The 26,051-nt window shown below is 49.2% G+C and overlaps 1 protein-coding gene and 4 pseudogenes across 1 annotated transcript in view; 1 reads left to right on the forward strand and 4 right to left on the reverse strand.

Moving 5' to 3' along the window:
- The window catches only part of LOC102427386 (zinc finger protein 883-like), a 17,483-nt gene extending 13,845 nt beyond the window's left edge, over positions 1–3,638 (forward strand). Inside the window, exon 4 of the mRNA XM_006103372.3 lies at positions 792–3,638. Coding sequence (XP_006103434.2) covers positions 792–2,695 — 1,904 coding nt within the window. The 3' untranslated portion in view covers positions 2,696–3,638. The remainder of the gene's footprint in view (positions 1–791) is intronic.
- Positions 3,639–10,506: 6,868 nt separating this feature from the next.
- Positions 10,507–12,183, reverse strand: LOC111823003 (annotated as a pseudogene).
- Positions 12,184–16,817: 4,634 nt separating this feature from the next.
- Positions 16,818–18,369, reverse strand: LOC102434570 (annotated as a pseudogene).
- A 1,532-nt stretch (positions 18,370–19,901) lies between these two features.
- Positions 19,902–21,730, reverse strand: LOC102434879 (annotated as a pseudogene).
- A 1,264-nt stretch (positions 21,731–22,994) lies between these two features.
- LOC102435182 lies at positions 22,995–24,066 on the reverse strand (annotated as a pseudogene).
- Between the last annotated feature and the right edge of the window lie 1,985 nt (positions 24,067–26,051).

Consider the following 26,051-nt stretch of genomic DNA (forward strand, 5'->3'; position numbering starts at 1 on the left):
TCATTAATACTTGGAATAGTTAGGGTTTATGCATCGGTAGAGTAGAAGATCAGGGAGAAACCTGGTTTCCTCACAGGGTGACATGCAAGAGGTTCTCAGAGGAGGTCTGGCCATGCTGAGTGACAACTGGGAGAAGGTATCACATAATGGTGGTAGTCAGATGATAACAGGAACCAGCTAATATCCAACAGGGTTTAGGAGCAGGTGCCACTTGCTACCCTCCATTTCTACCTTCTCTTTCCCATACTTGACGCTTTGCTGACTTGCATTTCATCTGTGACTTCCTGGCTTTTGGCACCTTCACCTTTGTTACCTTTTTGCTTCACCAGTCCACCTGTCCCTCGGCACTGCTCACTGTGCAGTATTCTCCTACATGGACCTGCACATGTGTTATGAGGTGCACGTAAATGCTTAAGTAGTCCTCAAAGACCTGCTACTTGCTTATTGAATTTTACTTGGAAGAAGACATAACCATCCTTCTGCACAGCTTGCCCCTGTCATCAGCAGACCAGCCCTGCTCAGCACTGTTAGCAGAGGCCTGAGCTGTAAATGCATCTTCTCTTCCACCTGGTCCTTGCCATGTGTGTGTCATGGTTCTGTTTGAGGTCTTCCCTGTTTTGTGACCTTCAGAGGCCCAGACCTTCACAGCAGCTTCTTATATCCTTCCTGCACGTTTCTTATTTTCTGACAATTGCATAGAACCCATGTATTATGTGCAAAACACGTTAGCAATGGAACTTCCCCTGTCACCACAGTAAACATTCAGTTTCTGCTCATTTCTCTCTTTTCAGGTTGCTGGCATAAAACAGATGATGAGGAGGCCTGTTCTGAGCAGAGTGTTTGTGTACAAGAAGAGTCACAGGTCAGGGCTTCCGAGACAGAGCCAGCAACACAGAGGACTCATCTGTGTAAGCGGTGTTTCTCTGTGTTCAAAGATATTTTGCACCTGACTGAGTCACAAGCAGCAGACTTTGAGCAGAAAGCCTTCTTCAGTGACGCATGTGTGAGAGACTTCTGTTTCAGTGCAAACTCACACCTGCAACAGAGGGATGGCCCTGGAGAGAAGCCCTGGAGAGAAGCTGTGGACAGGGCCTCGTTTATGACCGGGAGCAGCTTCTCATCTTGGGTGCTTTCAACCAATAGAAAGGATGGCAATGTCTTCCCAGACATCTCAGAGCTTCTGCAGCACCAGGCCCCTCTCAACACTGAGGAGCCACACAATGGCAGTGAGATTTCACAGGAATTTGTCAGTGGAAAAAGTCTTCAGCAGACTTGCAGCTGTGATATATTTGGCAGCCAAAACCAGAAAGCTGTTCAGCATCAGGGTGCCTGCTCTGGAGAAGTGAAATATGAGTGTGACAACTGTGGGAGAGTTTTTAGACAAATTTTTCACCTCATTCGACATGGAGAAATTCACACTAGAGGAAAGCTCTATCAGTGTAATGACTGTGGGATATCTTTTAGGAGGAATAGTACTCTCCTTAACCACAAGACTGTTCACACCGGAGAAAAGCCATGTCATTGTAGTGACTGTGGAAAATCCTTCAGGCCAACGTCTGAACTCACTGGACACCCTAGTGTTCACACTGTGGAAAAACCCTATAAGTGTGCTGATTGTGGGAAATCTTTTTTGAGACATAGTACTCTCCTTATCCACAAGAGAGTTCACACTGGGGAAAAGCCATATGAGTGTACTGATTGTGGGAAGTCCTTCAACAGAAGCTGTTACCTCTCTGAACACAAGAGAATTCACAGTGGTGAAAAACCTTTTGAATGTAGTGATTGTGGGATGTTGTTTAGACAAAAGACAACCCTCATTCAACACTACAGAATTCATACTGGAGAAAAACCATATGAGTGTAGTGAATGTGGAAAGTCCTACAGGAAAAGGTCTCTCCTCACTGAACACCACCGTGTTCACACTGGAGAAAAACCCTACGAGTGTACTGATTGTGATAAATCTTTCAGGAGCTATAATGGGCTTGTTAACCACAAGAGAGTTCACACTGGAGAAAAGCCATTTCAGTGTAGTGATTGTGGGAAGTCCTTTGGGCAAAGGTCTCAACTCACTGAGCACCACCGTGTTCACACTGGAGAAAAACCCTATGAGTGTGCTGATTGTGGTAAAAATTTCAGGAGCTATAATCGGCTCTATATCCACAAGAGAGTTCACACTGGAGAAAAACCCTATATGTGTACTGATTGTGGGAAATCTTTTAGGAGAAAACCTACACTCCTTGACCACAAGAGAATTCACACTGGAGAAAAGCCACATGAGTGTACTGATTGTGGGAAGTCCTTCAGATTAAGCTTACACCTCTCTGAACACAAGAGAATTCACAGTGGTGAAAAACCTTTTGAATGTAGTGATTGTGGGAAGTTGTTTAGGCTAAAGGGGAACCTCATTCAACACCACAGAGTTCATACCGGAGAGAAGCCGTATCAGTGTAGTGAGTGTGGAAAGTCCTTTAAACAAAGATGTTTGCTAACAGACCACCAGAGAAGTCACACTGGAGAGAAGCCGTATGAGTGTAGTTATTGTGAAAAGTCCTTTAGACTAAGACGTTCGCTCATGGAGCACCACAGAAGTCACACTGGAGAAAGGCCTCATGAGTGTAGTAAATGTGGGAAATGTTTTAGCAGAAAACGTAGCCTTGTTAGACATCTGAGTGTTCACGTTGGAGCAAAGCCTTAAATGTGCAGGGGACCTTTTACCTTTCTCACGCTACAACACTGCAGGAGACTTAAATCCATTTGCCTGAATAGAAACCCCTTTTATCTGAACATACACTGTGGGAAATTCCTCATAAGTTTGAGGTACAAGTGAGGCCTGAAGGACCTGCACTGCACTTGTTAACTTGCCGAGGACTCTTACCTCATTGATGTCACTGTGAGTATTTGTGGCTGAAGTGACCTCCGCTACCACCTGGCTCACCTGAACAGTGTGCACCTGTCACCACCCCTGCGTGCTCAGGAGAAAGGAATTCTGTGTTCTCCCTTGTGCTTTAGTGAATTATGAATACTCTGAGCTCATGGCAGGATCCTCATTCCTTACTCTCTGACTAGGAAATACACCTGACCCAGTGTTTGCAGAGGCCCCATCCTCAGCTAAGAAGTGCTACACAGGGGTTCTCAAACTACGGCCTGTGGGCCACATGCGGCCCGCCAAAAACATTTATCTGGCCCGCCGGGTGTTTTTTCTGCCGCTGCCTGTCCTGCTTAGCAGCCGACTCGTCCCGGGCCCGCAGTGCGCATGTGTGGAACGTCTGAGGGACAGTGAACTGGCCCCCTGTTTAAAAAGTTTGAGGACCTCTGCGCTACCACTTTCAGGGACATTGTGGCCGTCACCTTCTGCTGTGAGGAATTGTTGCAAACTGGTTGGTGTACACTGCTCTGGTATATGGTGTTTTTGTAATTGTGATTTTGCTTTTTTACCTTTAATTATGTGGATTCTAGTAACTGTCTGCGTTGATTTTAAAGCACAATTTCGATCTGTCAGCATGTAGAGTTAACCTGTTGGGGGGGATCTCAAACATTCTGTGCTTCATAAGGGATAGCTTGATGGCAGAAAAGCCTTTTCTGTCCAATCTTCTTTGCATTACTGCCCAAGGCCTTATAATAAAGACCGCATGACTTTGTGGATGTATTCTGCAGGTTTCCGCTGGTGCGGGAAGGGAGTTCCTAGTACCCCATGATATAGCATGATGTGGAGAAATTGTGTTTTTCTCTCTCTCTCATCCCCATTCCACTCTCTCTAAAAAAAAAAAAAGGCTATTCACTCTTCTTCGTTGAGCATGGACCACTGCCTGCACAGCCCACCTTCCCTTATTGTTTCCTGCCTTTGCCCGGGATGTTCCCCCTGCAGCTGGGCACGCTGTGTCCTGCCCAGGAGCTGGCTGAGTGGAGCCCAAGGCAGGTCCCTGGGAGGGATTAGGGTTCTGCATCTGCCTGAGAGGAGCTTCCAAGGCTCTGCTGTCTCCATCCAGAGTCTCTCCAGCCTGCTCTCCCCATTCCCAGCCCCCTGGCCCTCTGCGCCTGAATCTACTTTATCTGGGAGAAGCCCCCTGATGCTTTGGGACCCAAATCAGTTTCCCTTAGGAAAAGTCTGCCGCTGGCAAGCTTACATACACCCGTGAGGCCCACTGGTGTTCTTTGAATCTAATTCTGCATTTTGGGGGTAATTTTCTACTTTGATTTTATTAAAAATAAAGCACACACTATCCTCCCTCTCTTACCTGCAGTCCTGGAGGTCGCACAGGCTTTCCAGGAATTGGTTCTGTGTATTTTCAATGCTGAGAACATTCTGTAATACAAGCGTTCCCAGCAGGAGAGGGTTGGTCTCAACATGATACCACACTGGGGGCGGGGGGTGCATTCTGGTTGGTGTGCCCACCTCGCTCATTCTGGCCTGTGCCGAGCAGACCCCTTCCCTGTAGTGACATGAGGGACCCTGGGCTCTGGGGGACAGTGGGCTTCTGGGGTGTGTTCCTGATGGAGAAGAGAGGTTGGGGCCTTGGACAGGGTTGGTAGGGGTGTTATCTGTGAGCAGGTGGGGCAGGTCCGTGAGTGGGAGGGCTGAGGGGAGGCGCTAGTTATGAGAACCTGAATCAGGCTGGATGGAGGGGCCACAGCAAAGGGCGGGCACAGCTGATACCTGTAAGGACCAATGGTGTGGACACTGTTCACCTCCACTGTTTCAGAGTCTGGAGGTACAGATTCCCCTGCCCTTGGGACCTGGTGTTGTAATGAAGGACAGCCCACAAACAAGGGGACAGGTAGCTGTCATAGGAGCTCAGGGGTAAAGTGAGGCCAGGAGAGGTCAGTGGGGTCTCCCTAAGGAAGTGTGGGAATGGGCGACAGGCTTGAGATGGCAGCCTGTGGGGAGCCTGCCCTGAGCATTTGGGTGGTCACCTTGGCTGGTTTGGACAACCAGGATCAGAAAGTGGGTCATGGCTGGGCGGTGGGCTCTGTGAAAGGACTTGACCTTCCCCTCAGGAGGCCTCACAGTTTGCCTTGAGCCCCAGGCTGCCTTTGCAAGAGCTGATGTGGGGAACCTTCAGCAAAATCACTGCCCAGAGGGAAACTGACAGTACTGACTGCAAGTAAAAAGCCCAGTGGTTTCAACATTCTTGCTTATTTATGATTAAATGTGCATCTGTAGGGTGCTTTAGTATACTCACCACAAGGAAAATGACAAATAGAGAAATTTACAAGGAGGCAGTAATGATGGTAAACTTTCACAGAACTTCAAAAATCTTGCTGGCACTAGCTGGTTTGGCTCAGTGGATAGAGCCTCAGCCTGCATACTGACGGGTCCTGGGTTTGATTCTGCTCAAGGGCACATGACTGGGTTGTGGCTCAATTCCCTGTTGGGGAAATGCACCAGTCAACCAGTCAATGATTCTCTCTCATCATTGATCTTTTTTTTTTAATCTTTATTGTTCAGATTATTACAGTTATTCCTCTTTTTTCCACCCATAGCTCCCCTTCACCCGGTTCCCACCCCACCCTCTGCCCTTACCCCTGCCACCCACTGTTCTCATCCATAGATGTACAATTTTTGTCCAGTCCCTTCCCACACCCCCCAAACCCCTTTCCCCCCCGAGAATACTCAGTCCACTCCCTTTCTATGCCCGATTTTATTATATTCACCGGTTTATTCTGTTCATCAGATTATTTATTCACTTGATTTTTAGATTCACTTGTTGATAGATGTGTATTTGTTGTTCATAATTTGTATCTTTACCTTTTTCTTCTTCCTCTTCTTAAAGGATACCTTTCAGCATTTCATATAATACTGGTTTGGTGGTGATGAACTCCTTTAGCTTTTTCTTATCTGTGAAGCTCTTTATCTGACCTTCAATTCTGAATGATAGCTTTGCTGGGTAAAGTAATCTTGGTTGTAGGTTCTTGGCATTCATCACTTTGAATATTTCTTGCCACGCCCTTCTGGCCTACATAGTTACTGTTGAGAAATCAGCTGACAGTCATATGGGTACTTCCTTGTAGGTAACTGACTGTTTTTCTCTTGCTGCTTTTAAGATTCTCTCTTTGCCTTTTGCTCTTGGCATTTTAATTATGATGTGTCTTGTTGTGGTCCTCTTCGGATTCTTTTTGTTTGGGGTTCTCTGTGCTTCCTGGACTTGTAAGTCTATTTCTTTCAACAGGTAGGGGAAGTTTTCTGTCATTATTTCTTCAAATAGGTTTTCAATATCTTGCTGTCTGTTCTTCTGGCATCCCCATAATTCAGATGTTGGTATGCTTGAAGTTGTCCCAGAGGCTCCTTACACTATCTTCATATTTTTGGATTCTTTTTTTCTTTTTTGCTTTTCCAGTTGGTTGTTTTTTTACTTCTTCGTACTTCAAATCTTTGACTTGATTCTTGCGATCCTCTAGTCTGCTGTTGGAACTCTGCATAATATCCTTTATTTCAGTCAGTGTATGCCTAATTTCTAGTTGGTCCTTTTTCATAACCTCAAGGGTCTCACTAGATTTCTTGAGGGTCTCACTAATTTTATCGGCGGTTTCTAGAAAATTCTTGAAAAACCTTAAAAGTGTGGTTTTGAACTCTATATTCAGTATTTGCTTTCCTCCATTTCTGTCATTTGTGACTTGTTTCATTGTCTCTGCATTTTTTAGGCTTTCCTGTATTGATAGAGTGGCTTTCTGTGTTAGGTGTCCTATAGGGCCCAGTGGCTGAGTCTCCCCAATTACCTGAGGTGGACACTCTTGCTGCACCCCCTTGTGGGCTTTGTGCACAGTCTTGTTGTAGTTAAGTCTTGATTGTTGTAGGTATCACTGGGAGGAATTGACCTCTAGGCCAATTGGCTGTGAGAATCAGCTGTGTCTGCAGTGGGAGAACTTCTGTGCTGGAGGCACCCTTCTGAGGCAAGACTTGCTTCAGTGGGGCTTTGGTGCTCACTGAGTCTGCCCCCTGAGTGTGTCCCTTATGGATCTGAGTAGTTGTAATCTGGATGGTCCCACTCTGACCACTGGGTACACTGGCTCTTGGATCTCTAAGGAGGTGCTAATTTAGCCTCTGCCTGAGGCTACTCAGCAGGAGCTATGGAGAGATTCCTCTTCTTTGTTTGGGGTTTGGAGGTGCCCAGATGAGGCCCAGCTCTGAAGCAATGCAAGCTGCTGTGGGGCCTTGGACCTTCTTTTGGAAGTTTTGGGTCTCTCTGATTCAGCTGCAGTTTGTTAGGTAATTTTCAGGTTGCAAAGGGCCAGGCCTTTCCTATGCAAAAGCCTCTGTGCACAGCTTGGGTGGGGCGGGGTCTCAGGGGATCAACAGGGTGGAGCAAGCAGCTATGGCTGCTTCCCAGTCCTACCCTAAGAGTCCCTGCGTCTCAGTGTCCCAGTGATCGCTGCAAGCACCTCTGAGAGAAAGCGGCCCTCGAGTTCTGACCGATGCCAGACAGTCCAGTTTCTCCCCGTATGAGTCTGGGTCCCCAGAGACTCACCCGGAACTGGAGTTCAGAGCAGTTGGGAGCTTGAGACTCCCTCCCGATTCAAAAAGACAACCATGTCCTCAGCCGCCAGCCCTTTCCACCTGTGCTGCGACCTCAGCTGCCAGCCCTTTCCACGTGGGACTCTGTACCTCTGCACTTTACCTCCGCCCCTCCTCTGAGTCTCAGTGTGCTTTTCTCTTTCCTTCTAGTTGTAGAATTTCCACTTAGCCAGCCTTCCTGTGGTTCTGGATGATGTCCGTTTTGTCTTTTAGTTTTATTTTTGAAGTGGTCGTTCGAGGCAGCAATTTCCAGTGTTTACCTATCCTGCCATCTTGGTTTCTCCTCTGATCATTGATCTTTTTATCTCTCCCTCTCCCTTCCTCTCTGAAATCAATAAAAAATATATACATATATATTCTTTTTGTATTTTTTACTTTTATTTATTTTTTTCCCTTTATTGAATAAGATATTACAAATGTGTCCTTATCCCTCCCACGTCCCCTCATCCCCCCAATCCTGGCCTCACCCTCACAGCCTGTTGTCCACATCCATCACTTATGCTTATATGCATGCATAAAAGTCCTTAGGTTGATCTTTACCCCTCACCCCCACTCTCCCCTGGTTTCCCTCTGAGTTTTGAGCATCTGATTGATGCTTCTCTATCTCCACATCTGTTTTTGTTCATCGGTTTACATTGTTCATCATAATCCACAAATGAATGAGAGCATGTGATACTTTTCTTTCTCTGACTGACTTATTTCACTTAGTATAATGCTCTCCAGCTCCATCCATGCTGTTGCAAATGGTAGGAGTTCCTTCCTTTTTATAGCAGCATAGTATTTCATTGTGTGGATGTGCCAAAGTTTTTTTTGTTTCATTTTGTTTCATTTTTTAAAGTATTACAAAGAGTATTACACATGTCTCTTTTTTCTGCCCCTTGATATTCCCCTGACCCCCACCTCCCTGTGTCCTGTGTCCATTGGTTATTATATGCATGCATACAAGTCCTTCAGTTGATCTCTTACCCCCCCCAACCCTCCCCAGGCTTTCCACTGTAGTTTGACATTCTGCTCAATGCTGCTCTGCTTCTGGTTCCATTTCTGTTCATCAGTCTATAATGGTCCTTATTATCCATAAATGAGTGAGGTCATGTGGTATTTTTCTTGGCTTCCCAGGGGCCGTCTCAGCCTCACAGGGGCTGTCCCAGCCTCACAGTAGCCATCCCAGCCTCAGAGGGGCCATCGCAACCTCAAGGGGACGTCTCAATCTCATAGGGGCCTTCTCAATCTCACCGGGCCGTCCCAACCCCACCGGGGCCGTCTCAATCCTACCAGGCCATTTCAAACTCAACGGGGCCGTTTCAACCTCACCGGGTACGTCTCAACCTCACTGGGGTTCGAAATTATATTTAAATTATGCATCCAAACAGTTACACATAAAGCATGCTATGAGAGCAAAATATGTAAAGGAATGGGAAATAAAGATATGGAGGAGAATAAAAGAATGAAGACACAGGTAGAGAAAATGGAAAGAATAGATCTGAGGTATGTTAGAGTTTTGGGGTTTGTACCTGAATCTGGGCTTTCTGTATTTTTCAACTTGATAAAATTAAACACACACGCACACATGCACGCGCGCACACACACGCACACATGCGCGCGCGCACACACATGCACACATGCGCGCGCACACACACACGCACACACACACACACACACACAGGAATACAGAATGAAAACCAGGCTGCAGCCAGGCCCAGCTGCCACCTGCTGGCTGACATCTATACCACCTCCCCCTGCAGCATGGCCACCACCAGGCAGTTCAGATGCTCCTGCAAGTGGAGCAGAGGAAAGGGACACCCTTCCAGGTGCTCAGACACATCACCCAGCGCTCCTCCTGGGTCCATTCTGAGTGGATGATAGAAATTGTGTGTTAAATAATAATACATATTAGGCAGTGAAAACAATAATGTAAACACATAGGCATTTTCTGACTAGAAATAAATTTTGAGGTGTAAGACGAATATGTTTCATAAATTTTTACAATGAAGCTCATGACTAACCTTTCAAAAGCAGGAGTTTTAAGTTTATCATTAAAAATATTTAATGAACAGTTAAATTACCAGATAGTGAAAGAAACGTGAGCTTGCCAAACAAGGATTTCAATGTAGATTTTGTCTTTATTTGATAATCTTAAACAAATTACTGTTAAACATTGAAGGAAGAACCTGCCATTGTTCCACATCTGGATGTTGCTGTTTACATTCCTTTGTTGAGCCTATATCTTCATAAGCTTTTTAGCAAGTATATGTCGAACACTTCTGTTTCATGGTCAAAACAGGATTGGAGGCTATGGATACTGACAACAGATTGGTCTGTTTTAGTCTGTCTTTTCCCATGATTATATCTACTGCCTCGTCTTGATTTATAAGCAAAACCTAGACAACCTACAAAAATGTGTTTTGTAGTTTATCTAGGAATAATACAGAAAATATTGCTGTTATTTTTGGTGAAGAAAGTCAATTTTGTACAGTTTATTTCGACGTAAATAAAATGTGAATTTGTTTAAAAAAAAATAAAATAAAATAGACCGCAACCTTAGTGCCAAAGCACTAGCTACGCTTCATGGAGATAATATATCTGTTAGATAAGTTTCCTTAAGGAATGAGCTCTATTGCTATTGGCCATGAATTCACTGTTAATAAATAAACAATATATATTAGCTAGGAAGTCTTTATTTTTGTGTGTGTGATTAATCACTATGGTTTAATTATGTTCAATTTGTAACAATGAAATTGGGGGTCACCACAACATGAGGGACTGTATTAAAGGGTCGCAGCATTAGGAAGGTTGAGACCACTGGTCTAAGGTTTATTTTTACCTCAATTGCTGGCTCCTACCTAGCCTGGCCCTGTTCCGGGCTTGGGCAGGAGGCAAACAACTGATGTGTTTCTCTCACATCGATGATTTCTATCTTTCCCTCTCTCCCCCACTCTCTCTAAACATCAAATATCCTCGGGTGAGGATTCAAAAAACAAACAAAGGTGGGTAACGTGGTCAGAAGGTCAAATCTTCAAAGTGCATGCAAGCTGCTCCTCTCAGGAGGTCTGGACTGAATGTTTGAGAGCATCTCCAGGAAGGCCTGTGGGGATGGTGCCTCCACATTCTGGAAGGTGTTCTGGACTCTGCTGTACAGGATAAAGGATTTGTCCTCCAGCCAGATGAATCCAAAGTGGTTTTCATCAAAGAGGATGAAGACTCCAGGGCAGGGCCTGGAGTAGACGAAGGTACCATAGAAACACATCCTACAGGTTTGGGGGTAGTTCTGGTCCATTGAGCGCACACCCACAGGCAGAACAAATGGGACAAGCTGCTCCTCCGAAGCTGCAGCCCCGGACTCCCCAACGCTGGGCTGGGCAGGGCTCTGCCAGCCATGGCCCTCGCTTTCCTCAGTCCGGCCTTCTTGCTGCTGCTGCTCCTGTGTCACCTGCTTGTCAATCTCCTGGACCACGCGGGAGAGCTCCTTGAAGTTGCGGAAGAACTCGCCATCTGGCAGATGGATGCGGTGCATGAGATGGATCTCTAACATGGCGAAGAAGAATCCAGTGATCTTCGTGACCCTGGCATACTTCCCATGGAAGCTGAGCATGGCAATCATTAGGCCGAAGGAAGTGAAATTGACATAAAAGAGGCCTGGCCTGATGAGGTGGTCTGGGTGGCTTGTCGGGAGGTAGAGGCGGCGGTAGGTCTGGCAGTCATACTGCAGTCGGTCCTCCACCAACAGCACCAGCCCCCGTTCTCCCCTAAGCCCCGTTGGTGAATCCTTTTGGTGGTCTCTTTTGATCCACTGGATGCTGAACCTGTCCTTCTGAATCTGCATGTGGCGGTGGTGGGACAAGCTGTAGTAGTTGTCCACATACTCCACCCTGGCTGATTTCCTCTCCGTCAGGCGAATTCTAAACAAGGGCTCAAATTGCATTGGGGCATCCACATGGGTGTTAAGGGAAGGGCTGTATGTCCAACCAGTAATGCCCAAGCCATCCACCACTACTTTCAGCAGTTCTCTATAGCTAGAATCTAGCTGCCACAAACCCAAAAGGTTTCTGTAAGGGAACATCTTCGCATAGACTTCTCGATAAGACATACCGAACCTCTTCATGTCCTGCAAGTTTTCACGAAGGCCAAACTCCTCCCAGCAGCGCCGTCTCCAGATGCTGTCGCTGTGCAGGATGCGGTGGAATTTGGTGCAGGCCTGGGCCAGGTTGGGCAGGTCCTTGCCGGGGAGTGAGGCGAAGATCTCCACCAGCATCTCCACTGGCAGGTCCAGCAGCGAGCAGTGCGGGGTCGGCCTTGGGCTCGCGATTCCTCCACTCCCCGCCCAGCACTGCGCTTCCCCGTCCGCCTCGAGGTGCTTTTCTGCCGGGGCCGGCTTGCCCTCAGCCACTGCCTTCTCAGCTGGGCCCTGGGGCTCCTGACGACACTGCTTGCCATCGGCCGCTGCCAGCTCAGCTGGGCGCTGGCGCTTCTGAGGACATCGCTTGCCCTCGGCCTTTGCAGTCTCAGCTGGGCCCTGGCGCTTCTGACAACACCAACATCCCCGTGAAGAGTCCAAGCCGCAGAGGCAAGCGCACTCCTCCATGCCTCCACGCTGAACAGCCACCACAGAATGGGCTGCCACCCCTCCGCAGGGTTTTAAACTGGCTGGGTCCGCCCTAGAGTCCAGCCACGCCCCCCCGGGCCTAGCCACGCCCCCTCAGAGAGGAGCCAATTGTAGGACTTTAAACCATACCCATTAACAGTCCCCTCCCTTTTCCCTTGCTCCTCCCTGTCCTCCCGTCACTAATCTGCTTTCTGTAGGGAGATGCCTCCAGGGATATGCCTATGGAGGGCGGTGGGGGGGACATTTCACAGAAATGCAGTAAAAAAAGAACCACAACCATGGTACATCTATACAATGGAATACTACGCTTCGGTAAAAAAGAAGGAATTCTTGCCATTTGCAACAGCATGGATGCAACTGGAGAGCATTATGCTAAGTGACATAAGCCAGTCAGAGAAAGATAAATACTACATGATCTCACTCATTTGTGGAATATAGAGAACAACAGACTGATGAACAGGGACAGATCCAAAGACAGAGAAACAGGGATCAGACTATCAGTCCCCAGAGGGAATGGTGGGGAGAGTTGGGTAAGGGGAAGTGATCAATCAAAGGACTTGTATGCATGCATATAAGCCAAACCAATGGACATGGACAACAGGGGGATGAGAACATGAGTGGAGGGGGAGGTTGGGGGTTATTGGGGGGATGAGGACTCATTTGTAATACCTTAACCAATAAAGAAATTAAAGATTTTAAAAAATAAATTAAAATAGAAAACATTCATGAGAATGTTTAAAAATTGCACCCCTCGGTACATTGCTGGTGGAAATGTAAAGTAGTGGGGCCACATTGGAAAACGAGAGTCACCCGATGGCCCAGAAGTTCCATTTCTAGGTACATACCCATAAGAGATAGAAACATGTTCACACAAAAATACTTGTACACAATATTCACAGCGGCGTTATTCATAAGAGCCTCCAACCTGAAACAACCGAAATACTCATCAACTGATGAATGGGTAAACAAAATGTGGTATACCCATACACTAGAATATAGCCTACATAAAACTATACAGTGTTATGCTAAGTGAAAAAAGCCAGTCGCAACTAAGATGTCTTTAAATAGAAACAGATATAAAACAAGATGATGTACTAACTGATGGATGGGCAAGCTATGACCAGAGGCTGGAAGGAGACTAGTTCTGCCTTTTGGCCAACAATAATGTTTTAGTACTTGCTAGTACGTAGAGTGTTTCTGGTATATTACAGAACATGAAGGGAATTTACTATAAGCATGTAATATCTGTCATTTTAGTCAGAAAGTAACTTGTTTTTAGAATGCAATGAAAAATCTATACTTGCAGATAATAAAATTAATGGATCATGCAATAGAAATATGAAAAATTTTATGAAGAGCTTATTTATGGCAAAAAAATTTAAAGAGCAAAGAAACAGGAAAAGATGCTACTCTAATTACCAATGGGAAGAAAACAATTGTGTTTACAAGAATCATTTTTTACGCATGAGATTGATGAAATTTTTGTAAATTTGATAAAAGTACCCAAGTATTGGATAATTTGTGATTTCTTTTCAGTGGTGGAAAGGGAAAGTAATTTGATTTTTAGGGAGTGTTCCCTGTGGGTCTACTCCAGGGACTATATTGAAGTGTCAATACATTAGATTACAGGGGTGAGGAACATTTTTTTCTGCCAAAAGCCATTTGGATATTTAACACACCATCTGAGGGCCATAAAAAATTAAATGAAATTATTGACAATTAGGCTGCTGCAATTTGGTCAAACCTGTAAATGACCCCTATGCCTTGGGAAGGCCAGACCAAATGATTTTGGGGGCCTTATATGGACCTGAGGCAGGACGTTCCCCACCTGTGGATCAGAGGATCACTTTAAGAAATGCCTGGCACTCACCAAAAACTCAATAAATATTATTAAATGAATCTTAGATATTGTTGAGCATCTGTCTACTGTGATAGCATTTATGTTTTATTGATTTTATTTTTATTTTAGAGAGAAAGGGAGAGGAAGAGAGACATAGAAACATATATGAAGAAAGGGAATCACTGAATTGCTGCCTCCTGCAAGCCCCACACTGGGGATCGAGCCTGCAAGGTGGCCATATACCCTGACCTGGTCGCTCAAGTACTGAGCCACGCCAGCAAAACAGCATTTATGTTTTAGGTGCATCTTTCAGACAGTTGTTTTCAGAAGCAAAGCCTGGATTTTGTAGAGAGTGTGAAGCAAATACAGGACAGGTACCAGCAGCTGTAGGCCCTACTCTGAAACATTTCATGTTCGACAAGACAAATTCGTCTGTCGGAAGCCGGTCCATCTTTGCTGCTTGACACGGTCACTGCATGGAAGAAACATCTGCACAGCATATGTTTCAAGGGACCTGGCATATATGGCTTAGTGTTCTTAATAGGTTTGCTCCGCTTCTTAGTGCTATGTGTTTTAACCAGGGTCATCTCTCTGAGAAAGGTTGTTTCCCCAGGTGGGAATTTCTCCCTGGAGTTAGGGATTAACAGGATTTAGGAAGAGAATAAATTATTAAAACCCCTTAACTAGGTACCAGGCCGGTAGTGAATCACCTCAACTATGAACAATCATGCTTAAGGTACATAATCTTTACTTAGGATAATCTCCTTCAGATAATTCCTTGTAGCTGAACAGAACAGTGGAGTAGTGACCTTGGAATGGAGATAACAAACGTTGTCACCTTTAGAATAGAATGGATAGGATTAAAATCAAATGGTATAAACACAGATGTAACAGGAGAATAAAGAGAGAACCTAGCTAGAGAACCTGGCTAGAGAAGCTGGCTGTGCTGACCATCTGAACCCTGTCTCCCTGTCATTCGTTTTTGGCGATGCCGTCCACAACATTGGGAACCCCTGGACCCCAACATTCATCTTCCCACTTCAATGCTTGCCCTCGGCCTTTGCAGTCTCAGCCGGGTCCTGGCGCTTCTGACAGCACCGACATCCCCGCGAAGAGCCCAAGCCGCAGAGGCAAGCGCACTCCTCCATGCCTCCACGCTGAACAGCCACAGCAGAATGGGCCGCTGCCTCTCCTCCACACGCTTTTAAGCTGGCTGGGTGCACCCTAAAGTCCAGCCACGCCCCCCAGGGACTAGCCACGCCCCCTCAGAGGGGAGCCAATTGGAGGACTTGAAACCCATACCCATTCATAGTCACCTCCCTTTCCCAGTGCCCCCTCCCAAGCCCTCCAGGCGTAGCCCCAGGCTGTCATACTCTGCTTTCCTTAGGGATAAGCCTCCAGGGAGATGCCTATGGGGGGTGGGGGAGGGACATTGCACAGAAATGCAGTAAAAAAACAAAACAAACCCTGGTATAGCTACACAATGGAATACTGTACGGCACTGTTCAAAAAAAAAAAAAAATAAGAAGGACTTCTTGCGGTTTGCAACAGCATGGATGGAACTGGAGAGCATTATGTGTGAGAAATTCCCGGGGAAGTCCATTGTCTGATCACGTGTCTGCATGTATCCGATTGTGGGCTCTCTCCGACCTAACACATAGATGCCAAAGTCTTGTGTTGGGAAGTTCTCTGTCCTGCCACCTAGGAATGAACAAAGCTCAGTTGGAGTCTGAGTCAGAGGTGTCCCCCGAGGAGGATGAGCGGGAGCTGCTGGCATCTTGATGGCTATTCCTGGTGTCTGAGGAGCTGCTGCTTTCTGCCTTTCCCCATGTTCCTTCTTTTCTTCAGATCCCCGTGAGGAATGTCTCATTTGTCTCTGAAGACGCCATCCCAGGAGCCTGTGGCCCCTGCTGTTTAAAATTGCCCGCAACCTTAGTGCCAACGCACTAAGCTATGCTTTCTGGAAAAAATGTATCTGTTAGATAAGCTTTCATAAGGAATGAGCCCTATTGCTATTGGCCATGAGTCCAATGTTAATAAATAAAAAATAGATATTAACCTAGGTGTCTTTGTTTATTTTTGTGTGATTAATCACTGTGCTTTAATTATGTTCAATTTGTAACAATGAAATTGGGGGTCACCACAACATGAGGAATTGTATTAAAGAGTCGCAGCATTAGGAAGGTTGAGACCACTGGTCTAAGGTTTATTTCGACCTCAATTGCTGGCCCCTACCCAGCCTGGCCCTGCTCTGGGCTTGGGCAGGAGGCAACCTACTGATGTGTTTCTCTCACATTGATTTTTATTTCTTTCTTTCCCTCTCTCCCCTACTCTCTCTATACACCAAATATCCTCGGGTGAGGATTCAAAAAACAAAGGTGGGTAACCGGGTCAGAAGGTCAAATCTTCAAAGTGCATGCAAGCTGCTCCTCCTAAGGGGTTGGGACTGACTGTTCTTTCTTTCTTTCTTTCTTTCTTTCTTTCTTTCTTTCTTTCTTTCTTTCTTTCTTTCTTACTTTCTTTCTTTCTTTCTTTCTTTCTTTCTTTCTTTCTTTCTTCTTTCTTTCTTTCTTTCTTTCTTTTTTTCTTTCTTTCTTTCTTTCTTTCTTTCTTTCTTTCTTTCTTTCTTCTTTCTTTCTTTCTTTCTTTCTTTCTTTCTTTTCAATGTATTTTATTGGTTTTCTACAGAGAGGATGGGAGAGGGATGGAGAGTCAGAAACGTCCATGAGAGAGAAACATCGATCAGCTTCCCCCTGCACACTCCCCACTGGGGATGTGCCGGCAAGCAAGGTACATGCCCTTGACGGGAATCGAACCCGGGGCCCTTGAGTCCGCAGGCCGACGCTCTATCCGCTCAGCTACACCAGTCAGGGCGAGGACTGAATGGACTTGAGCAGCTCCTGGAAGGCCTGCGGGGATGGTGCCTCCACATTCTGGAAGGTGTTCTGGACTCTGCCGTACAGAAAGAAAGATTGCAACTCCAGCAAGATGAACCCGAAGTGGTTCTCATCGAACAGGATGAAGACTCCAGGGTGGCGCCAGGGCAAGCCATGTAAGGTAACAGTGACCACGCCATAGAATCACATCCTGCAGGTTCGGGGGTAGTCGTGGTCTCTTGAGCGCACGCCCACAGGCAGAACAAACGGGACAGGCTGCTCCTCCGAAGCTGCAGCCCTGGACTCCGCGACGCTGGGCTGGCCAGGGCTCTGCCAGCCACGGCCCTCGCTTTCCTCAGTCCCGTCTTCTTGCTGCTGCTCCCTGATCACCTGCTCGTGAATCTCCTGGACCACGCGGGAGAGCTCGTTGAAGTCGCGGAAGATCTCGCTCTCTCGCAGCTGGATGCGGCGCATGACGTGGATCTCTAAGGTCCCGAAGGAGAATCCCGTGATCTTCCTGACCCTGGCGTACTTGCCATGGAAGCTGAGCACGGCAATCATTAGACCGAAGGGAAGGTTTTTGCTTTGAAAGAGGCCTGGCCTGATGAGGTCGTCTGGGTGGCTGGGCGGGAGGTAGAGGCGGCGGTAGGTCAGCCAGTCATACCTGTGGTCCCCCCGCAGCCCCCGCCCCCATTCCTCCCTAAGCCGCCCTGGTGAATCCTTTCGGTGGTCTCTCTGGTTGCAGTGGGTGCTGAACATGTTCCTCCGAATCTGCAGGTGGCGGCTGTGGGGCCTGCGGTGGCAGCCTTCCATGCACTCCACCGTGGCCGATTTGCCCTCCGTCAGGCGAATTCTGAACGCGGGCTTGAATTGCATTGGGCCGTCCACATGGGTGTTAAGACGAGGCCCGTACGTCCAACCGGTAATGCCTAAGCCGTCCACCGCTACATAGAGCAATGTTTTATAGTCCTCAGTATCTTCCTGCCACAATCCCAAAATGTGTCTGTATGGGTGGAACAGCTTCGCATAGACTTCTCGATAAGACGTACCGATCATCTCCAGCTCCTGCAAGTTTTCACGAAGGCCGTACTCCTCCCGGCAGCGCCGTCTCCAGATGCTGTGGCTGTGCAGGATGCGGCTGGAATTTGGTGCAGACCTGGGCCAGGTTGGGCAGCTCCGTGCCGGGGAGCGAGGAGCAGATCTCCACCAGCATCTCCACTGGCAGGTCCAGCAGGGAGCAGTGCGTGGGCGGCCTGGGGCTCGCGATTCCTCCACTCCCCGACCAGCACCGCGCTGCCCCGTCCGCCTGGAGGTGCTTTTCTGCCGGGGCCGCTTTGCCCTGGGCCGCTGCCAGCTCAGCCTGGCGGGGGCGCTTCTGAGGACACCGCTTGCCCTCGGCCGCTGCCAGCTCAGCTGGGCGCTGGCGCTTCTGAGGACATCGCTTGCCCTCGGCCTTTGCAGTCTCAGCCGGGTCCTGGCGCTTCTGACAGCACGGACATCCCCGCGAAGAGCCCAAGCCGCAGAGGCAAGCGCACTCCTCCATGCCTCCAGGCTGAACAGCCACAGCAGAATGGGCCGCTGCCTCTCCTCCACACGCTTTTAAGCTAGCTGGGTGCGCCCTAAAGTCCAGCCACGCCCCCCAGGGCCTAGCCACGCCCCCTCAGAGGGGAGCCAATTGGAGGACTTGAAACCCATACCCATTCATAGTCACCTCCCTTTCCCAGTGCCCCCTCCCAAGCCCTCCAGGCGTAGCCCCAGGCAGTCATACTCTGCTTTCCTTAGGGATAAGCCTCCAGGGAGATGCCTATGGGGAGTGGGGGAGGGACATTGCACAGAAATGCAGCCAAAAAACAAAACAAACCCTGGTATAGCTACACAATGGAATACCGTACGGCACTGTCGTAAAAAAAAAAAAAAAAAAGAAGGACTTCTTGCGGTTTGCAACAACAGCATGGATGGAACTGGAGAGCATTATGTGTGAGAAATTCCGGGGGAAGTCCATTGTCTGATCACGTGTCTGCATGTATCCGATTCTGAGCTCTCTCCGACCTAACCCATAGATGTCAAAGTCTTGTGTTGGGAAGTTCTCTGTCCTGCCACCTAGGAATGAACAAAGCTCAGTTGGAGTCTGAGTCAGAGGTGTTTCCCCAGGAGGATGAGCGGGAGCTGCTGGCATCTTGATGGCTATTCCTGGAGTCTGAGGAGCTGCTGCTTTCTGCCTTTCCCCATGTTCCTTCTTTTCTTCAGATCCCCGTGAGGAATGTCTCATTTGTCTCTGAAGACGCCATCCCAGGAGCCTGTGGCCCCTGCTGTTTAAAATTGCCCGCAACCTTAGTGCCAACGCACTAAGCTATGCTTTCTGGAAAAAATGTATCTGTTAGATAAGCTTTCATAAGGAATGAGCCCTATTGCTATTGGCCGTGAGTCCAATGTTAATAAATAAAAAATAGATATTAACTAAGGTGTCTTTATTTATTTTTGTGTGATTAATCACTGTGCTTTAATTGTGTTCAACTTGTACCAATGAAATTGGGGGTCACCACAACATGAGGAACTGTATTAAAGAGTCGCAGTATTAGGAGGTTGAGACCACTGGTCTCAGGTTTATTTCGACCTCAATTGCTGGCCCCTACCCAGCCTGGCCCTGCTCTGGGCTTGGGCAGGAGGCAACCTACTGATGTGTTTCTCTCACATTGATTTTTATTTCTTTCTTTCCCTCTCTCCCCTACTCTCTCTATACACCAAATATCCTCGGGTGAGGATTCAATAAACAAAGGTGGGTAACCTGGTCAGAAGGTCAAATCTTCAAAGTGCAAGCAAGCTGCTCCTCCTAAGGGGTTGGGACTGACTGTTCTTTCTTTCTTTCTTTTCAATGTATTTTATTGGTTTTCTACAGAGAGGATGGAAGAGGGATGGAGAGTCAGAAACGTCCATGAGAGAGAAACATCGATCAGCTTCCCCCTGCACACTCCCCACTGTGGATGTGCCCGCAAGCAAGGTACATGCCCTTGACAGGAATCGAACCCGGGGCCCTTGAGTTCACAGGCCGACGCTCTATCCGCTGAGCTACACCTGTCAGGGCGAGGACTGAACGGACTTGAGCAGCTCCTGGAAGGCCTGCGGGGATGGTGCCTCCATATTCTGGAAGGTGTTCTGGACTCTGCCGTACAGGATGAAGGATTTCACCTCCAGCCAGATGAACCCGAAGTGGTTCTCATCGAACAGGATGAAGACTCCAGGGTGGCGCCAGGGCAAGCCATGTAAGGTAACAGTGACCACGCCATAGAAACACATCCTGCAGGTTCGGGGGTAGTCGCGGTCTCTTAAGCGCGTGCCCACAGGCAGAACAAACGGGACAGGCTGGTCCTCCGAAGCTGCAGCCCTGGACTCCCCGACGCTGGGCTGGCCAGGGCTCTGCCAGCCACGGCCCTCGCTTTCCTCAGTCCCGTCTTCTTGCTGCTGCTCCCTGATCACCTGCTCCTGAATCTCCTGGACCACGCAGCAGAGCTCGAAGAAGTCTCGGAAGATCTCGCCCTCTCGCAGCTGGATGCGGCGCATGAGGTGGATCTCTAAGGTCCCGAAGGAGAATCCCGTGATCTTCGTGACCCTGGCGTACTTGCCATGGAAGCTGAGCACGGCAATCATTAGACCGAAGGGAAGGTTTTTGCTTTGAAAGAGGCCTGGCCTGATGAGGTCGTCTGGGTGGCTGGGCGGGAGGTAGAGGCGGCGGTAGGTCAGCCAGTCATACCTGTGGTCCCCCCGCAGCCCCCGCCCCCATTCCTCCCTAAGCCGCCCTGGTGAATCCTTTCGGTGGTCTCTCTGGTTGCAGTGGGTGCTGAACATGTTCCTCCGAATCTGCAGGTGGCGGCTGTGGGGCCTGCGGTGGCAGCCTTCCATGCACTCCACCGTGGCCGATTTGCCCTCCGTCAGGCGAATTCTGAACGCGGGCTTGAATTGCATTGGGCCGTCCACATGGGTGTTAAGACGAGGCCCGTACGTCCAACCGGTAATGCCTAAGCCGTCCACCGCCACATAGAGCAGTGTTTTATAGTCCTCAGTATCTTCCTGCCACAATCCCAAAATGTGTCTGTATGGGTGGAACAGCTTCGCATAGACTTCTCGATAAGACGTACCGATCATCTCCAGCTCCTGCAAGTTTTCACGAAGGCCGTACTCCTCCCGGCAGCGCCGTCTCCAGATGCTGTGGCTGTGCAGGATGCGGTGGAATTTGGTGCAGACCTGGGCCAGGTTGGGCAGCTCCGTGCCGGGGAGCGAGGAGCAGATCTCCACCAGCATCTCCACTGGCAGGTCCAGCAGGGAGCAGTGCGGGGGCGGCCTGGGGCTCGCGATTCCTCCACTCCCCGCCCAGCACCGCGCTGCCCCGTCCGCCTGGAGGTGCTTTTCTGCCGGGGCCGGTTTGCCCTGGGCCGCTGCCAGCTCAGCCTGGCGCGGGCGCTTCTGAGGACACCGCTTGCCCTCGGCCGCTGCCAGCTCAGCTGGGCGCTGGCGCTTCTGAGGACATCGCTTGCCCTCGGCCTTTGCAGTCTCAGCCGGGTCCTGGCGCTTCTGACAACACCGACATCCCCGCGAAGAGCCCAAGGCGCAGAGGCAAGCGCACTCCTCCATGCCTCCACGCTGAACAGCCACAGCAGAATGGGCCGCTGCCTCTCCTCCACACGCTTTTAAGCTGGCTGGGTCCGCCCTAAAGTCCAGCCACGCCCCCCAGGGCCTAGCCACGCCCCCTCAGAGGGGAGCCAATTGGAGGACTTGAAACCCATACCCATTCATAGTCACCTCCCTTTCCCAGTGCCCCCTCCCAAGCCCTCCAGGCGTAGCCCCAGGCAGTCATACTCTGCTTTCCTTAGGGATAAGCCTCCAGGGAGATGCCTATGGGGGGTGGGGGAGGGACATTGCACAGAAATGCAGTAAAAAAACAAAACAAACCCTGGTATAGCTACACAATGGAATACTGTACGGCACTGTCGTAAAAAAAAAAAAAAAAAGGACTTCTTGCGGTTTGCAACAACAGCTTGGATGGAACTGGAGAGCATTATGTGTGAGAAATTCCGGGGGAAGTCCATTGTCTGATCACGTGTCTGCATGTATCCGATTCTGAGCTCTCTCCGACCTAACCCATAGATGTCAAAGTCTTGTGTTGGGAAGTTCTCTGTCCTGCCACCTAGGAATGAACAAAGCTCAGTTGGAGTCTGAGTCAGAGGTGTTTCCCCAGGAGGATGAGCGGGAGCTGCTGGCATCTTGATGGCTATTCCTGGTGTCTGAGGAGCTGCTGCTTTCTGCCTTTCCCCATGTTCCTTCTTTTCTTCAGATCCCCGTGAGGAATGTCTCATTTGTCTCTGAAGACGCCATCCCAGGAGCCTGTGGCCCCTGCTGTTTAAAATTGCCCGCAACCTTAGTGCCAACGCACTAAGCTATGCTTTCTGGAAAAAATGTATCTGTTAGATAAGCTTTCATAAGGAATGAGCCCTATTGCTATTGGCCATGAGTCCAATGTTAATAAATAAAAAATAGATATTAACCTAGGTGTCTTTGTTTATTTTTGTGTGATTAATCACTGTGCTTTAATTATGTTCAATTTGTAACAATGAAATTGGGGGTCACCACAGCATGAGGAATTGTATTAAAGAGTCGCAGCATTAGGAAGGTTGAGACCACTGGTCTAAGGTTTATTTCGACCTCAATTGCTGGCCACTACCCAGCCTGGCCCTGCTCTGGGCTTGGGCAGGAGGCAACCTACTGATGTGTTTCTCTCACATTGATTTTTATTTCTTTCTTTCCCTCTCTCCCCTACTCTCTCTATACATCAAATATCCTCGGGTGAGGATTCAAAAAAACAAAGGTGGGTAACCTGGTCAGAAGGTCAAATCTTCCAAGTGCATGCAAGCTGCTCCTCCTAAGGGGTTGGGACTGACTGTTCTTTCTTTCTTTCTTTCTTTCTTTCTTTCTTTCTTTCTTTCTTTCTTTCTTTCTTTCTTTCTTGGAGAGGGATGGAGAGTCAGAAACGTCCATGAGAGAGAAACATCGATCAGCTTCCCCCTGCACACTCCCCACTGGGGATGTGCCCGCAAGCAAGGTACATGCCCTTGACGGGAATCGAACCCGGGGCCCTTGAGTCCGCAGGCCGTCGCTCTATCCGCTGAGCTACACCAGTCAGGGCGAGGACTGAACGGACTTGAGCAGCTCCTGGAAGGCCTGCGGGGATGGTGCCTCCACATTCTGGAAGGTGTTCTGGACTCTGCCGTACAGAAAGAAAGATTGCAACTCCAGCAAGATGAACCCGAAGTGGTTCTCATCGAACAGGATGAAGACTCCAGGGTGGCGCCAGGTGAAGCCATCTAAGGTAACAATCTTCACGCCATAGAAACACATCCTGCAGGTTCGGGGGTAGTCGCAGTCTCTTAAGCGCGTGCCCACAGGCAGAACAAACGGGACAGGCTTGTCCTCCGAAGCTGCAGCCCTGGACTCCCCGACGCTGGGCTGGCCAGGGCTCTGCCAGCCACGGCCCTCGCTTTCCTCAGTCCCGTCTTCTTGCTGCTGCTCCCTGATCACCTGCTCCTGAATCTCCTGGACCACGCAGCAGAGCTCGAAGAAGTCTCGGAAGATCTCGCCCTCTCGCAGCTGGATGCGGCGCATGACGTGGATCTCTAAGGTCCCGAAGGAGAATCCTGTGATCTCTGTGACCCTAGCGTACTTGCCATGGAAGCTGAGCATGGCAATCATCAGGCCCAGGCGAAGGTTTTTGCTTTGGAAGAGGCCTGGCCTGATGAGGTCATCCGGGTGGCTGGGAGGGAGGTAGAGGCGGCGGTAGGTCAGCCAGTCATACCTGTGGTCCCTCCGCAGCCCCCACCCCCATTCCTCCCTAAGCCGCGCTGGTGAACCCTTTCGGTGGTCTCTCTTGTTGCAGTGGGTGCTGAACATGTTCCTCCGAATCTGCAGGTGGCGGCTGTGGGGCCTGCGGTGGCAGCCTTCCATGCACTCCACCGTGGCCGATTTGCCCTCGGTCAGGCGAATTCTGAACGCGGGCTTGAATTGCATTGGGCCGTCCACATGGGTGTTAAGACGAGGCCCGTACGTCCAACCGGTAATGCCTAAGCCGTCCACCGCTACATAGAGCAGTGTTTTATAGTCCTCAGTATCTTCCTGCCACAGTCCCAAAATGTGTCTGTATGGGTGGAACAGCTTCGCATAGACTTCTCGATAAGACGTACCGATCATCTCCAGCTCCTGCAAGTTTTCACGAAGGCCGTACTCCTCCCGGCAGCGCCGTCTCCAGATGCTGTCGCTGTGCAGGATGCGGTGGAATTTGGTGCAGACCTGGGCCAGGTTGGGCAGCTCCCTGCCGGGGAGCTAGGAGCAGATCTCCACCAGCATCTCCACTGGCAGGTCCAGCAGGGAGCAGTGCGGGGGCGGCCTGGGGCTCGCGATTCCTCCACTCCCTGCCCAGCACCGCGCTGCCCCGTCCGCCTCGAGGTGCTTTTCTGCCAGGGCCGGTTTGCCCTGGGCCGCTGCCAGCTCAGCCTGGCGCGGGTGCTTTCTAGGACACCGCTTGCCCCCGGCCGCTGCCAGCTCAGCTGGGCGCTGGCGCTTCTGAGGACATCGCTTGCCCTCGGCCTTTGCAGTCTCAGCCGGGTCCTGGCGCTTCTGACAGCACCGACATCCCCACGAAGAGCCCAAGCCGCAGAGGCAAGCGCACTCCTCCATGCCTCCACGCTGAACAGCCACAGCAGAATGGGCGGCTGCCTCTCCTCCACACGCTTTTAAGCTGGCTGGGTGCGCCCTAAAGTCCAGCCACGCCCCCCAGGGCCTAGCCACGCCCCCTCAGAGGGGAGCCAATTGGAGGACTTGAAACCCATACCCATTCATAGTCACCTCCCTTTCCCAGTGCCCCCTCCCAAGCCCTCCAGGCGTAGCCCCAGGCAGTCATACTCTGCTTTCCGTAGGAATAAGCCTCCAGGGAGATGCCTATGGGGGGGTCGGGGAGGGACATTGCACAGAAATGCAGTAAAAAAACAAAACAAACCTTGGTATAGCTACACAATGGAATACCGTACGGCACTGTCGTAAAAAAATAAAAAAAATAAAAAGAAGGACTTCTTGCGGTTTGCAACAACAGCATGGATGGAACTGGAGAGCATGATGTGTGAGAAATTCCAGGGGAAGTCCATTGTCTCATCACGTGTCTGCATGTATCCGATTGAGGGCTCTCTCCGACCTAACACATAGATGCCAAAGTCTTGTGTTGGGAAGTTCTCTGTCCTGCCACCTAGGAATGAACAAAGCTCAGTTGGAGTCTGAGTCAGAGGTGTTTCCCCAGGAGGATGATCGGGAGCTGCTGGCATCTTGATGGCTATTCCTGGAGTCTGAGGAGCTGCTGCTTTCTGCCTTTCCCCATGTTCCTTCTTTTCTTCAGATCCCTGTGAGGAATGAGAACAGTCCTCATTTGTCTCTGAAGACGCCAACCCAGGAGCCTGTGGCCCCTGCTGTTTAAAATTGCCCGCAACCTTAGTGCCAACGCACTAAGCTATGCTTTCTGGAGATAATGTATCTGTTAGATAAGCTTTCATAAGGAATGAGCCCTATTGCTATTGGCCGTGAGTTCGGTGTTAATAAATAAAAAATAGACACTAACTAAGATGTCTATATTTATTTTTATGTGATTAATCACTGTGCTTTAATTGTGTTCAACTTGTACCAATGAAATTGGGGGTCACCACAACATGAGGAACTGTATTAAAGAGTCGAAGTATTAGGAGGTTGAGACCACTGGTCTCAGGTTTATTTCGACCTCAATTGCTGGCCCCTACCCAGCCTGGCCCTGCTCCCGGCTTGGGCAGGAGGCAACCTACTGATGTGTTTCTCTCACATTGATTTTTATTTCTTTCTTTCCCTCTCTCCCCTACTCTCTCTATACACCAAATATCCTCGGGTGAGGATTCAATAAACAAAGGTGGGTAACCGGGTCAGAAGGTCAAATCTTCAAAGTGCAAGCAAGCTGCTCCTCCTAAGGGGTTGGGACTGACTGTTCTTTCTTTCTTTCTTTTCAATGTATTTTATTGGTTTTCTACAGAGAGGATGGGAGAGGGATGGAGAGTCAGAAACGTCCATGAGAGAGAAACATCGATCAGCTTCCCCCTGCACACTCCCCACTGGGGATGTGCCCGCAAGCAAGGTACATGCCCTTGACGGGAATCGAACCCGGGGCCCTTG

This window comes from Myotis lucifugus, unplaced genomic scaffold, assembly GCF_000147115.1.
Source record: "Myotis lucifugus unplaced genomic scaffold, Myoluc2.0 scaffold_482, whole genome shotgun sequence".
Lineage (NCBI taxonomy): Eukaryota > Metazoa > Chordata > Mammalia > Chiroptera > Vespertilionidae > Myotis > Myotis lucifugus.